Raw genomic sequence first — 12,189 nt, forward strand, 5'->3', positions numbered from 1 at the left:
CCGCCAACTTCGCGTGTTGTGGAGCGACAAGGCGACTGAAGAAAGCGATGGGGCCTTGTCCTTGATGGAGAACAGCACCAAAGCCCGTTCCCGAGGCATCACAGTCCACCATGAACGGTTCTTTGAAGTCAGGAAGCTTGAGAACCGGTGCTGTGGTCAGGGCGTTCTTGAGGGCCTCGAACGCCGTTGTTGCTTCCGCCGACCAGCGGAACGCCTCCCTCTTGAGCAGAGCTGTCAATGGAGCAGCAATTGTACCATAGTTATGTATAAACTTACGGTAGTACCCGGTGAGCCCGAGAAAACCACGCAGCGCCTTGACGGATTTGGGCAGCGGCCACTCCTGGACCGCCTTGATCTTGTCATCATCCATGGCCACCACGTCATTGGATATGACATGTCCCAGGTACTGAACACGCCGCTCGCCGAAGAGGCACTTGGAACGCTTGAGGGCGAGGCCGTGGGCGCGTAGCGTGGTGAACACCGCGCGGATATGCTGAAGATGTTCGGCCCACGTCCTGCTGAAGATGAGAATGTCGTCGAAGAACACCAGGACGCAGCGGCGGAGGAACGGCTGGAGCACCTCGTTCATGAGCGCCTGGAACGTTGACGGCGCGTTTGTCAGCCCGAAAGGCATGACTAGGAACTCGAAATGCCCATGGTGTGTGCGGAAGGCCGTCTTGTGCACATCATCCGGATGCATCCGCACTTGGTGATAGCCGCTTCGTAGATCCAGCTTCGTGAAGAAGATGGCGCCCTTGAGCTCGTCCAGCAATTCGTCCACGATGGGGATCGGGAACTTGTCGCGTATCGTCTTGCTGTTGAGCGCTCTGTAGTCAACACAGAAGCGCCAAGTTCCGTCCCGCTTGCGAACCAGGAGGACGGGCGAGGAGAACGCCGATGTGCTTGCCCTGATGATGCCCTGCTCGAGCATCGCCTTGCACTGCGTCTCTATTTCGTCTTTCAGCAATTGTGGGTACCGATAAGGCCTCACAGCGACTGGCGGTGTAGACGGTAGAAGATGGATGCGGTGGTCGAATGCCCGCTGGGGAGGAAGGCCCGTCGGCGTGGCGAAGAGGTCGGCGAACTCGTCGAGGAGGAGGCGCAGCAGGTCCTGCGCCGTGGTGATGGCGAGCTGTGGCGCGGGGGGCGCGTCGAGTCCCAGCCACTTGACTCGGTGACCGTCGCGCCAAAAGGCCATGGAACGGCGGTCGAAATCCCACATGATGGGACCAAGGGTGCGCAGCCAGTCGCACCCCAAACCAACTCGCAGCCGTCGAGGAGGATGATGTAGACGTCGACGTGGAAGGTCTCAGCGCCGATGGTGATGGGGACGGCCTTGCAGACGCCCGTCGCCGGAACGCGCTCGCCGTTGGCAACGCCGACCGTCAATCCTGGACGTGGTTCTGGCACCAGGCCGATCCTCCAGGCTGTAGACTCGGCGAGGAAGCAGTGGGTGGAGCCGGAGTCGATCAAGGCCGTCAGGTTGGTGTCGCCGATGGACGCAGCCAGATTGAGTGTCCCGCCCATGCGAATGCCCGCCAGAGCGTACATGGAGATCGACATGTCCTCCTCTGAGTCTTGCTCCGAGGCGGCGTCGTCGGTGTCCATCTCCAGGAAGTAGATGCCACGCATGGTACATTGCTTGGCGTGATCACGAGAGAATTTCTCGGGCAGTTGAAGCAGAGACCGTCGAGGCGGCGGCGCGCCATCTCCTCTGGTGACAGGCGCGTAAAACGCGGACCTGGTGGTGGAGCCTTTTCCGGAGCGCCCGGGGTTGTTGTCGATGAGGTAGATGCGTTCGGCGTCGATGGAGACTTGGCGGATGAAGCGGGCGTGCGGTTGCTGGGCTTGGGGGAGCGCGCGGGTGCTCGCGTCGCGTCGTCCGTCAGCTGCGCGCGGCGCTCGTACGACCGCGCCAGGGCCATAGCGTCCTCTAGGGTCGCCGGTGCATGCATCTCGACGTCGGTGCTCATAGGCTGCAGGAGCCCGGCGGTGAAGAGATTGATCTGCTGCTTCTCGCTGACGTCGTCGCAGCGGGCCAATAGCTTGAGGAATTGATCGACGTACTCGTCGACCGAGCCCGTGCGGCGACACTGGGATAGTTCGCCGAGGGGGTTGCTGCGGAGGGGAGGGCCGAAACGCTTGTTGACGCCGTCGACGAAGTCCTTCCAAGATGGAACGCCGTGGTTCTTCTCCCAGCGGTAGTACCACTGGCTGGCGGCGCCCTGAAGGTAGAACGTTGCCGTCCACACCTTCTGGTCCTTGGGTGTACCGTGAGCGCGAAAGAATTATTCGCCCTTGTGCAGCCACGTGAGAGGATCGTCGCCGCCGTCGTACTTGGGAAAACGGAGCTTGTGGACTGGCGGCGCCGGTGTGCCATCGCCTGGGGACGATGAATGGCTGTCGAAGCGGCCTTGTTTGTCCAGCAGCTGCGTCTGCACGTTCTTGATGGAGGTAGACAGTAGGGAGCACTCCTGACGGACGGATGACACCTCGGTGTCGAGCTTCTTACCGATGTCACCCATCATCTTGACCATCTTGTCGACGGCTTCTTCGAACTCGGCCTTGGAGACCGGCGAGGTGTCGTCATCGTCGCCAGGCATGGCGGCAGGGACGATGTGCGGCAGGAAGCGGTGGAATTAGCGGCGCGCAGGGGAAGGGGTGGACAATATGGAAGTGGATGGCGAGGAAGGAAAGCCTAGTCTGATACCAGAGATGATACGACCACTTTATTGAACGAGATCACGATTACAGATAGATGAATCTCCCTCGCCCTCCCTAGGAGGCTCTGAGGCTAAGACCTATCCTTCTGCTTGCCTAACAAACTGGCCATCGGCCCCCTTAAATAACAATGTTTATCCTCCTAAACAAAAGGAAACAAACCAATGTTTATCCTCCTAAACCGAAGGAAACAAACCAACCAACTGTAACAAACTAGCCACTAGATGGCGCCTGGGTCTTGCTCTTTCTGCACTGTAACTTCTTCCCAAAGAATGTGTCCATAACAACAAGAGAGTTAGAAAACCTGGGCAATAGGTGTTTTATTGTACTAAGCGCCCCAACAATAGATGCTTCATCTTTTGACTTGCATTTCTGTATAGCAATAGACAGTAACAAAAATAATTGTTATTCTACACAAGCCTATCTTGTGCAAACTTGGATCTTCATGACACATGGAAAAATACTTACATTCAAAAGGAACATGCAAAGATCCTCAGGATATGCTAAACCAATTACCAAAAAGCAACGCTGGAGCTCATTGTATGTCTACAAGCAAATGATTAAAACATGAGTATCTCAACAGATGGCAGTATACATATAGTATTTCACAGCAGTGCAAGTTTTCAGAAAATAGGTATGGAAACTTTGCTTAAAATATAGACAGTAACAAGGTCTTACAGAAATACTGCAGAAATAGTCTCTTCATCATTTATACTTAGAAAGTGCTAAAAGATACTTGGTTTTTTTAGCCCTTCAATTGTGACTTCTATTTGTCACATCAAAATGTGGCATTATTGATTGAAATAATATGATATAAAGTAACTAGTTAGTGGATGTAACATTGAAACAAGAAAGGACGCATGTGAGTTAAGACAGCAACCTTCAATCCCTTTGAAGCATAATGCTCATCTTTGCCGTTATTGACAGATACTAATGGAAGAAGCGTAACTAAGATAACAGTAAGCTCCTGCAACACAAGAAACAACAGACTCTGAGTGATCAAGGAGCATGCTCAGTATATATTTATAATTTTATAGCATATCTTGGTGCTGGATATTTCGTGAAGCAATACGATCCATGAGTTAGAAACATATGACTGTGACAGGACAGAGCATAAACATTTTAAGAAAGGTTACATTTGTTAGCTGAGGTATGGGTAGATTGCTAGAGTATGATCTGATCATGCAAGCCATGTTCATAATCTGAAATCTAGAACCAAAATGCAGATCCACTAATTTGTAGTGATGAAAATATGCAAACATCAGCTCATTGTAAGTCATAACCCAGTCAATTCTACTGTATCATAATATACTGAATGTTCACATTTTTAACCGCAGGTGTCATGTAAACAGTGCCATTGTAATTCTGTAGCAAGCATCTATGATAGCAGCACTGAACAGCATTAGCTTATCATAGTTGCAACAGATGGGAAAACAGGGGAAACTAAGAATACATTAAAAAGTGAAGAAACCATGTCTTAGGCATATTCTTGATTTACCTCAAAATCAAGTAAAGGCGGGCCACTTTCAGACAATAACGATGCATTAAGAAGGTTATGAAGACTGTGAGACGCAACAAAAGCAACTTCTTGATCTTTCCTACATCTACAAGAGAAGAAGAAATTAACATCTGGGGGGGAACTTGGAAAAACATCTTCAGGAAATATATAGAATAGAACACATACAGATCCAACATTGTTGGTATAATCCTTGGCAGTGCTGATTTCAACTGTGATCTAGTGACCAGGCCAACCATTTCTCCCAAAGCCTCCACAGAGGATGACCGCACCTGGTGAGAATATTAAAAAAAATGTTCAGTTGTATGTAGCAGTCGATTTGATCAAACAGCATAAAGTCGGCACGTGAAAGAAACGAATATTGTACATGAACAGTGCACTAAACCACTAACATTGCAACATTCCAACAAACTATAACAACTTTACAACAGCATGGAGTTAAGTCCTCGATATTCTCTTCTTCTCTAGTTCTAACACTCCTACCAGTTGAGACACTATATTGTTCGAAGGTGTTGAAAAGAAACAAGACAAAAACAAAACAACCAAGTCAAACGTACCTTTAGATCACGTGAACCTGTCCATACTTTTATAAGTAATTCAAATACCGAATTCATGAACGACCTGTCATTGAAATATTACATAAATGCTATGCCTAACTTCCATTACCTCCAAAAACAAGCTGTAACAAACTGAAAGCTTACATAACATCAGTATCAAAAGGAAGTTCTGAGGGGGCGTCTCCTAGGTACTGCCATGTGGCCTGGCACCAACACTTAAATGCTGGAAAAGGAGATTTTCTAAATCTTTTCAAGTTTTCAGAAATGTTTAAAGAGAAGTACTGGTGAACTCAGGAAATTCCATAGCAATACCATTCGCAAAAACAGGCCGTTGGCCATCTCGTACACTTCCTAGGATAGGTAAAACACGCAAAAGCACGTCCTTTAACCGTGGGGTGAACTGCAAGGCTTCAAAGAAACAAGCACATGTCGCAAATTCAGTAGTCCAACTCATCAGATGGAAATTAAATTAGAAAATGTGATTAACCTTCGGCTGATGCAAAATCTGCAAGTATCTGTAACATGGCTGGCAAAGCAGAAGTTGGTCCAGAGAAGTGAAGAAATATTTCCTCCATCATCTGCAATAAGTTAGGGCAACAGATTGCTATTACTGAAATGCTGAACTGCTAGTGAAGACTAAAGAGTAACCAGTACACAAGACCAAAACAAACATGGAGAAAGAGATCGAGTTGACAATAACACCAGAGTTCTATTTTCCATGAAACAGGGAACAGATGACCAATGCATGGGGAACATACACTCCCACATTTCCATTGAGAATGTAATCAATTTGTGGTGGTCATCCAAGAGAGCAACTGACTCTCCTAAGCAGACAGACCACTTGTTTTAGAGAACTTAGAGTGCAGACTTTGGAAATTTTATGATCTTCAAATAACCAAAATATACAAAATACCTCCAGTTTCCTTTGCTTCTTCTCCAATCAAGATGAAATCTATTAAATACTAGCGGCTCTTATAGCAATTCCCAAGGCTTTATGGCATCATCAATAGAAATAGATGAGACTACTAGGTATTTTCCAACAGCTAATGACATTAGATCATTTTATAAGATAAATTGTCTTGCAGTGTCAACTTTCAGCAACAACTTTTCCAGTACTCAGTAACAAAACCTTTTTAGGTGTTATTGATCAAAATACCACTGCGGCTTGTTTATCCTCAAGTAAACAAGCATACATAGTATTATATCATAAGTAAATTTATCTTGTTGTCTCCACGAAAACAGAAGGGAGAATGGTTGAAAAATGGCATACCAAATCTGGATCATGTGAACCTATGGCAACAAGAAGACTAGCACCTGCTCTTTGCCAATCAACATTGAATTCCTGATCGCCAAAGAAAAATAATTTAGAGCTAAACAAAGACAGGCAGGTGAAACGAGAAAATAACAGAAGTATAAAGAAAGTAAGACAAAATAATGAATATTGGTCATTAACGTCCACCTATGATAGCCCACACCATCATATGTAGCATTATATGACATTCATAACCATGATAAGAACTAACTGTTTTATACTTCTTAGTATCACACTGCAAACCTGAAACTATTTTCATAAAATTAACTATTCAAATCCCAACATGTAATAACCAGCTGTTGCAAAAGTAACTCCTTGAGATTCAGGAAACGCCTCAATGAAAAAGACAATTACCATTTAAGGTCTCTTTAGCCTAGTTTAAACTTTATGTTATTTGGCTTATAACCTTAGAAAAGAACTAATCGATCTGGTTAATTCAGGGGTTAAATGTACACTTTGAGGATGATACAGGGAGAAACTAAATGAAGTATCAGATAAAGTACTGCACTGCATGCTATGACCAAACATTGGAGGTTTAACCTAATTCGGATTATTGTGAAGTTTAACATTTCAAATGATATGACTGCAGCATAGAGTAGAAGTATCTAAAATCTTAATCAACTGTAATGCTCAAAACTTCTTGCTACCATAAATCAGTTTACAATCAATCCATTCTTATTTTCGTATTATACTGTTATAGTAGCTATAGTTTTCTCCAATAGTTTATCAGCGTAATGTACATATACAGAAAAATCATATAACACTATCATAAATGTAGCTTCTCCTTTTCTTTTTCTTCCATATCCGTGATCCCCTTGGATGCTATTCCTTCTGTTCAAAATTACAAGCGCACTTTATTTCTACAATTCAAACTTTTGCTAACAATTGGGATAACTGTACATGAGTTTAGTGATACAAAAGTGGTACAATTAGATTTGTATTTCAATGTACATTTATGTGATCAGGATTTTGGACTTAGTAAAAGTGTTATATAAGATAAATTCTGATCAAATTTCTATTTAGAAGACCACACAAAGTCAAATCATGCCCTGTAAAATAAGAGGGCGTACTATGCTACTGATTGGATGTGACATGCTTAGCAATCCTCATAATGTTCTGAGCAGTTGTCCAAGTTGGTGATGGAGATGAAGGCATTAGTTTCTAGCTCATCATCTAACACTGAGCTCAAAAACGCGAGGAGAGAGATTGGCAGTATTTGATACCTTTGAGCTAACAATTTCTGCAGTTGCAATCCTCGCAATTTTACGAAGGAACTCACGCTCGGCATCGGAGTGATCGAGAGCCCTCACTGCGGAAGCCATCACGAGAAAAACCCCAGCCATGTTCCCAAACCGCTGCACTCCACAAAAACCAAAACCAATTCACACCCCGCAAATAATTCAAAAAAATGAACAACCAAATTCTCATCCGAGAGGCTCATGAACGCACCCGACGTCCGCCTCGAGAAACTGTAGCGCAACAGTCGAGGACGAGCAGCGGATTCCTGCACCCAGCAAGCAACGAATTTCACCAAGCTGATTCGCACGGAACGAAGCGGGCGCACGGGGGAACGAGTACGACCACTTACAGCGGCGCGATGTCGCGGAGGGCAGAGAGCGCTGCGTCGCGGGCGACCAGGGAGTCGTCGGCGAGGGAGGCGACGAGGACCTGCACGGCCTCTGGAATGGGGGCAGGGGCGGGTGAGGAGGACGGAGAGCGAGCGGCGGGGAGGGAGGGGGAGATGAGAGGTCACCTAGGGCGGCGGCCGACGCCGCGGCGGAGGAGGAAGCCATCGTGGCGGCCGCCGCGGGGAGATCCGCGGCGACAGCCGAGAGGAGAGAGAGGGGGGCAGGCGGGGGGACAGCTCAGAACGGCGCGAGTCCGAGAGGGCGTGGCACGACGCGAGGAGGTGAGGTCATGTGGGCGGGCAGGCGGCGCTGTGGTGGTGGGGTCGCAAAGGGTGCTGACGAGGAGAAAAGGTTGGACGCGTGGTGGAAATGTCGGCTTAAACTAATCGTGGCTTGTACTATTTAAAAAAAAAAACTATCGTGGCTTGTTTGGGCTTTTCTGCTCTGCTCAGCTCACCTTCCTTCTGGGCTCTGGCACGGCCAGTTTGGCTCAGCTCGGTTTTTTGTCGGTTTCGAAATTTCCGCAAATACTCTAAACATGTGGCCTGGGTGCTTTAAGTTTGCAAAAATAAACTGATCCACCTCTCGCGCGCGCGACGGTCCACGGCCACCATCTCATAAACAAACGCCACGAAATGTGCAGCATACGCGGGCATTAGCGTCGCATCACTAGACAACGCTTCGTCAACCGCTCATGCTGATGTTGATGCCAGCACCGCGCCACAGATCGAAGTACCATCAGTCCATCACAATAGTGTTCACTTTTTTTAAAAAAAAAAGACAGCACTGTTCAACTATGTGGGCGCAAATGACAGTTCACTGTTCATATGCTATGATCTTCATTGCGAATGCTCCATTACAATCTTCAGACCAAGAAGGAAATGGATCTCGATAACTGAAGAGCTGCGATAGAAAATGGCAATGGCTAATTTCAACAAGTTGAGCATACAGACACTGTAGTAGTGAAGTGGATGACGTTCAGGCAGGAGCAAGATTGCTATACAATACAACAAATAAACTACCATGCCTAATGGAGGCCCTGGGGAGCTTCATATTTTGCCAGTGCCAAGTGGTTTCCTTGAAGAATCACCAGAAGCCCAAGCTTGGTAGTCAGTAACGAGCTGGAACAACAAAAATGAAAATCGTATCAAAATAATATAAATTTATAGAGAACTATAGGAAATGTTGCTCATAATCATCTATGACTCAACGTAGTTCCATACTTCCATCTGGAAAATAAACATGTCTTCCTCATAAATGGCTCTTTTTAGGTCATCCAGTTCATGTACAAGGATTATGGACAGCAACTACAGCTAAAAACTGAATCATTCATTCGACAATGAATATAGAGTGTGGCACAAACAAGTGCTACAAGTAAAATAGAGCCTTGACCTGATACGATTCTGTTAAGAAAAAGAAAATGAAAAATTGTTCAATTTGCAAATGAGGTAATTTCCAGAAATACAATTCCTTCTCAAATTTCTATAGCAGTATTTTATCTTATACATAGACCGAACCATCCACGACTTGCTCTAACATATGCTGTGAAAGGAACATGAGCTGCAGCTTGGAAAAAAGAGTGAAGGCTGAGATGAAGAAAAATGTTAATAAACAAATATCTATAGCATGTCACATACCTGCTTCAGAAATCTTGGAAGCACGACTCCGAGTAACTGTTCAAGCACTTGTCTGCCACTTGATTCAATGGCTGTAACTGGTATTACTCGAAATGGAAACGGTATATCGATTGTAACCTGAATATTATCATGATAAGCTGATTGTGTTCAATTCAATGATGATTCAACCATGTAAGGTGGGACCTTGAGAGTGCAATACCTCTATTGTAGTATCTGATGTAAGCTGTTGAACATCTTGCAAGGTGCTGCTGCAGAAAACCCTATTCACCATGGAAGCTGCATCCCACAGCAAATCATGTCAATGATATCCTGGAACAAGGATTAAATAGTTTATTTTAGACTATGAAAAAACACTATAAGAAATATGTATTAAAGTTTGCTAGATGAGCTAATTTGTCTCGTTATGTCACTACAACAAAACTTGCCTCTCTCTCTATTTATCAGAACCATATGAACTTCTCAATAAATTATCAAGATAAAGAAATCAAGCAACCCAAGAAAAGTATCAATATCACAAAAAAATTAAGAATCAAGAGCAGCATTATCAATAGGTTAGCTAACATCTATGAGGATATGTAAAAGTATTATGTCTGATTTTTGTTTTTTCTAAAATAAGAGCATAGAGACAAACAAAAAACAGAAAAGGGTACTTTCAGCCTATGCATAAAAAGTAAACTTTAATTTCAAGGGCACAGTGGTAAGGTCATGTAATATTGTTGTAGTGGAACGAAAATATGTAAGACAAAAAGAACAGTGATCTTACAATGGTCTCACAGCTTTGCTGCGATTTGAAGAGGAGGGATATTGAAACAATTTTTTTGAGTTCAACAATCTAGTTGTGATCTCAATAGTTACGGATTGGCCATCACTAGAAACAGGAATCAATGTGATGTGAGCATCACAGTGCGGGATTGACCATTACAAGCAACAGAATCAAACACTGTAAGCATTGTATCATGTATGAATGAGAGATAGAGAAACTACAGTTTCGTATACGGAATAATGGATTCCTAGTATATCTTCCATACCATTGTGGCCAAGGTCATTCTCAGCAATTTAGCATCAGACACTTTATCCCCATTCAATCACTATTTAGAAGTTAGAACCCTATCGACTGAGCCACTCACTAACAACAAGCAGCAATCAGGCAAGTATCTAGTCCAACAGTCAAAACAACAGTAATGCGAAGAACCAGCCTTACCAGAGAACTTATCATTCTGCGCCTCCACAAGAGGCGATCCCTCCAGCTGCAAGATGACACAAATAAGTATATCAACGAGACCCATTATTTGAGTTTGCAAAAATAAGCAACTGCCGCCATTATTGAAGCATAACCTGTATTAGCTGAATGGTACCTTACAGGAGAGGAGGCGAATGCAGCAGCCGTTGGGTTCCTCGTCAACGCGGACAAGGAGGACGGGGCAGACCTCGAGCGCGAAGAAGCGGAAGCGGTATACATAGCATCGGAAGGTGGAGTCGTCGACGCGCTCGATGCGCTCCGCGTCTAGCACCGAGTACTGGCTCGCCGGCAAGCTCATGTACTCCGCTGCAGGAGCAAGCAGACACAGTCATCTCAGACGACCCCTCAACTAGTGAGCGAGGCGGCGTGAAGTTTGAGGAGAGCTAGGGGCGAAGGCTCCCGGTACCGAGGGGGCGGGATAGCTGCTGAACAGAGACGGATTCGGAGCGGCGCGCGATGAACCGCGCCTTGGGGGCGGACGACGACGAGGAGATGGCGGATGACGACGACGACGAGGAGGAGGCGTGGACGATGGTGCGGGAGCGGCGGAAGGCAGCGGGGACCGGAGGCGGCGAGCGGAGGGACGCAGCCATTGGGCGAGCTCGCGCTAATGTGACTGTGTTGCGTGCGTGGCCGCGTCGGTCGCCGGTGAGTGGCTGCGGGCGGTTGCTTCCCCCGGGGGACCGGCGGGGCTGAGCCAGGAAATGGAGGGGAATTTCTTCGGTCGGGCTGGATTTTATTTCTTATTCGACGATTTTCAAAAAAAAAAAATCTTATTCGACGGATAAGAATAAGATGGAGTGTGGCCGTGTGGGCCCAGCCGCCAGGGATCTGTCCTTATCAAGGGTGTGTTTAGTTCCACCAAATTTCCAAACTTTCCATCACATCCATCACATCTCCTATCACATCGAAACATTAAATATAGCAAATAATACATGCATGGAATACTAAATGTAGTTAAATAAAAAAACTAATTGCATAGTTTTGATGTACGTTGCGAGACGAATCTTTTGAGCCTAGTTAGGTCATGGTAGGACAATATTTAACACAAACAAACGAAAAGTACTACAGTGTGCTACAGTGACTGATGTGGCTTTTTTCCCTCTTTTCATCTCATCTAAATACAGCCCAAATTTCGTAGCCTACTGGAAGATGGGGCTGGCCCTAAACATAGAACACGAGAGCACGAGAGCTGCCGCCTACGGGTGATTTCACTTTCTTCAGGAATCAGGATGCTATTAATTTCAGCCGAGTTTCACTGAAATCTTCCATAATTCCATGTACTCCCTCCGTTTCGAAATATAGTTCGTTTTGATTTTTCTAGGTACATAACAAACACTATAAATATAAAAAACCAAAACAATCTACAATTTGGAACGGAGAGAGTAGTTTACAAGAGTTTCCATGACATCTGAATGCGATACCAGTCAGCGTCTAATAGCCCAGAGAAAAGAACTTGTGAGAACCAAATTCACATCTGAATGCCCTATGCGGCTATGCCACAAGGATTTGGAGAGATTTTTTAATCCAATGGGTATATACAGTGGCGGAGCGTAATGGAGGCAAAACTGTGCCCCG

General features: G+C 45.8%; 2 protein-coding genes across 5 annotated transcripts in view; both read right to left on the reverse strand.

Moving 5' to 3' along the window:
* Positions 1 to 7,999, reverse strand: part of LOC120647309 (protein SHOOT GRAVITROPISM 6-like) — a 33,956-nt gene extending 25,957 nt beyond the window's left edge. For 2 of the 3 annotated variants that reach the window (XM_039924060.1, XM_039924059.1), the window contains exons 1-14: positions 7,860 to 7,999; positions 7,695 to 7,785; positions 7,556 to 7,610; positions 7,330 to 7,461; positions 6,065 to 6,136; positions 5,282 to 5,372; positions 5,107 to 5,202; positions 4,939 to 5,017; positions 4,795 to 4,858; positions 4,406 to 4,509; positions 4,220 to 4,325; positions 3,602 to 3,688; positions 3,190 to 3,267; positions 3,026 to 3,093 (exon numbers count right to left, since the gene is read on the reverse strand). In XM_039924060.1, the coding sequence (XP_039779994.1) occupies positions 3,026 to 3,093; positions 3,190 to 3,267; positions 3,602 to 3,688; positions 4,220 to 4,325; positions 4,406 to 4,509; positions 4,795 to 4,858; positions 4,939 to 5,017; positions 5,107 to 5,202; positions 5,282 to 5,372; positions 6,065 to 6,136; positions 7,330 to 7,461; positions 7,556 to 7,610; positions 7,695 to 7,785; positions 7,860 to 7,899 (1,163 nt within the window). In that variant the 5' untranslated portion in view covers positions 7,900 to 7,999. The remainder of the gene's footprint in view (positions 1 to 3,025; positions 3,094 to 3,189; positions 3,268 to 3,601; positions 3,689 to 4,219; positions 4,326 to 4,405; positions 4,510 to 4,794; positions 4,859 to 4,938; positions 5,018 to 5,106; positions 5,203 to 5,281; positions 5,373 to 6,064; positions 6,137 to 7,329; positions 7,462 to 7,555; positions 7,611 to 7,694; positions 7,786 to 7,859) is intronic. The other variant, XM_039924061.1, reaches the window with a different exon arrangement.
* A 481-nt stretch (positions 8,000 to 8,480) lies between these two features.
* Positions 8,481 to 11,348, reverse strand: LOC120647310 (uncharacterized protein SYNPCC7002_A1590-like). 2 transcript variants are annotated; one of them, XM_039924063.1, is made up of 7 exons: positions 11,018 to 11,348; positions 10,727 to 10,917; positions 10,573 to 10,618; positions 9,571 to 9,647; positions 9,372 to 9,488; positions 8,757 to 8,855; positions 8,481 to 8,637 (listed from the first exon to the last, which is right to left on the reverse strand). In XM_039924063.1, exons 1-6 carry the CDS (start codon positions 11,202 to 11,204, stop codon positions 8,784 to 8,786), a joined length of 690 nt encoding a protein of 229 aa, XP_039779997.1. In that variant the 5' UTR covers positions 11,205 to 11,348; the 3' UTR covers positions 8,481 to 8,637; positions 8,757 to 8,783. The 2 variants fall into 2 exon arrangements, with proteins under 2 accessions (XP_039779997.1, XP_039779996.1); XM_039924062.1 differs by having other exon boundaries at positions 8,507 to 8,855.
* Positions 11,349 to 12,189: the final 841 nt, after the last annotated feature.

This window comes from Panicum virgatum, chromosome 9K, assembly GCF_016808335.1.
Source record: "Panicum virgatum strain AP13 chromosome 9K, P.virgatum_v5, whole genome shotgun sequence".
Lineage (NCBI taxonomy): Eukaryota > Viridiplantae > Streptophyta > Magnoliopsida > Poales > Poaceae > Panicum > Panicum virgatum.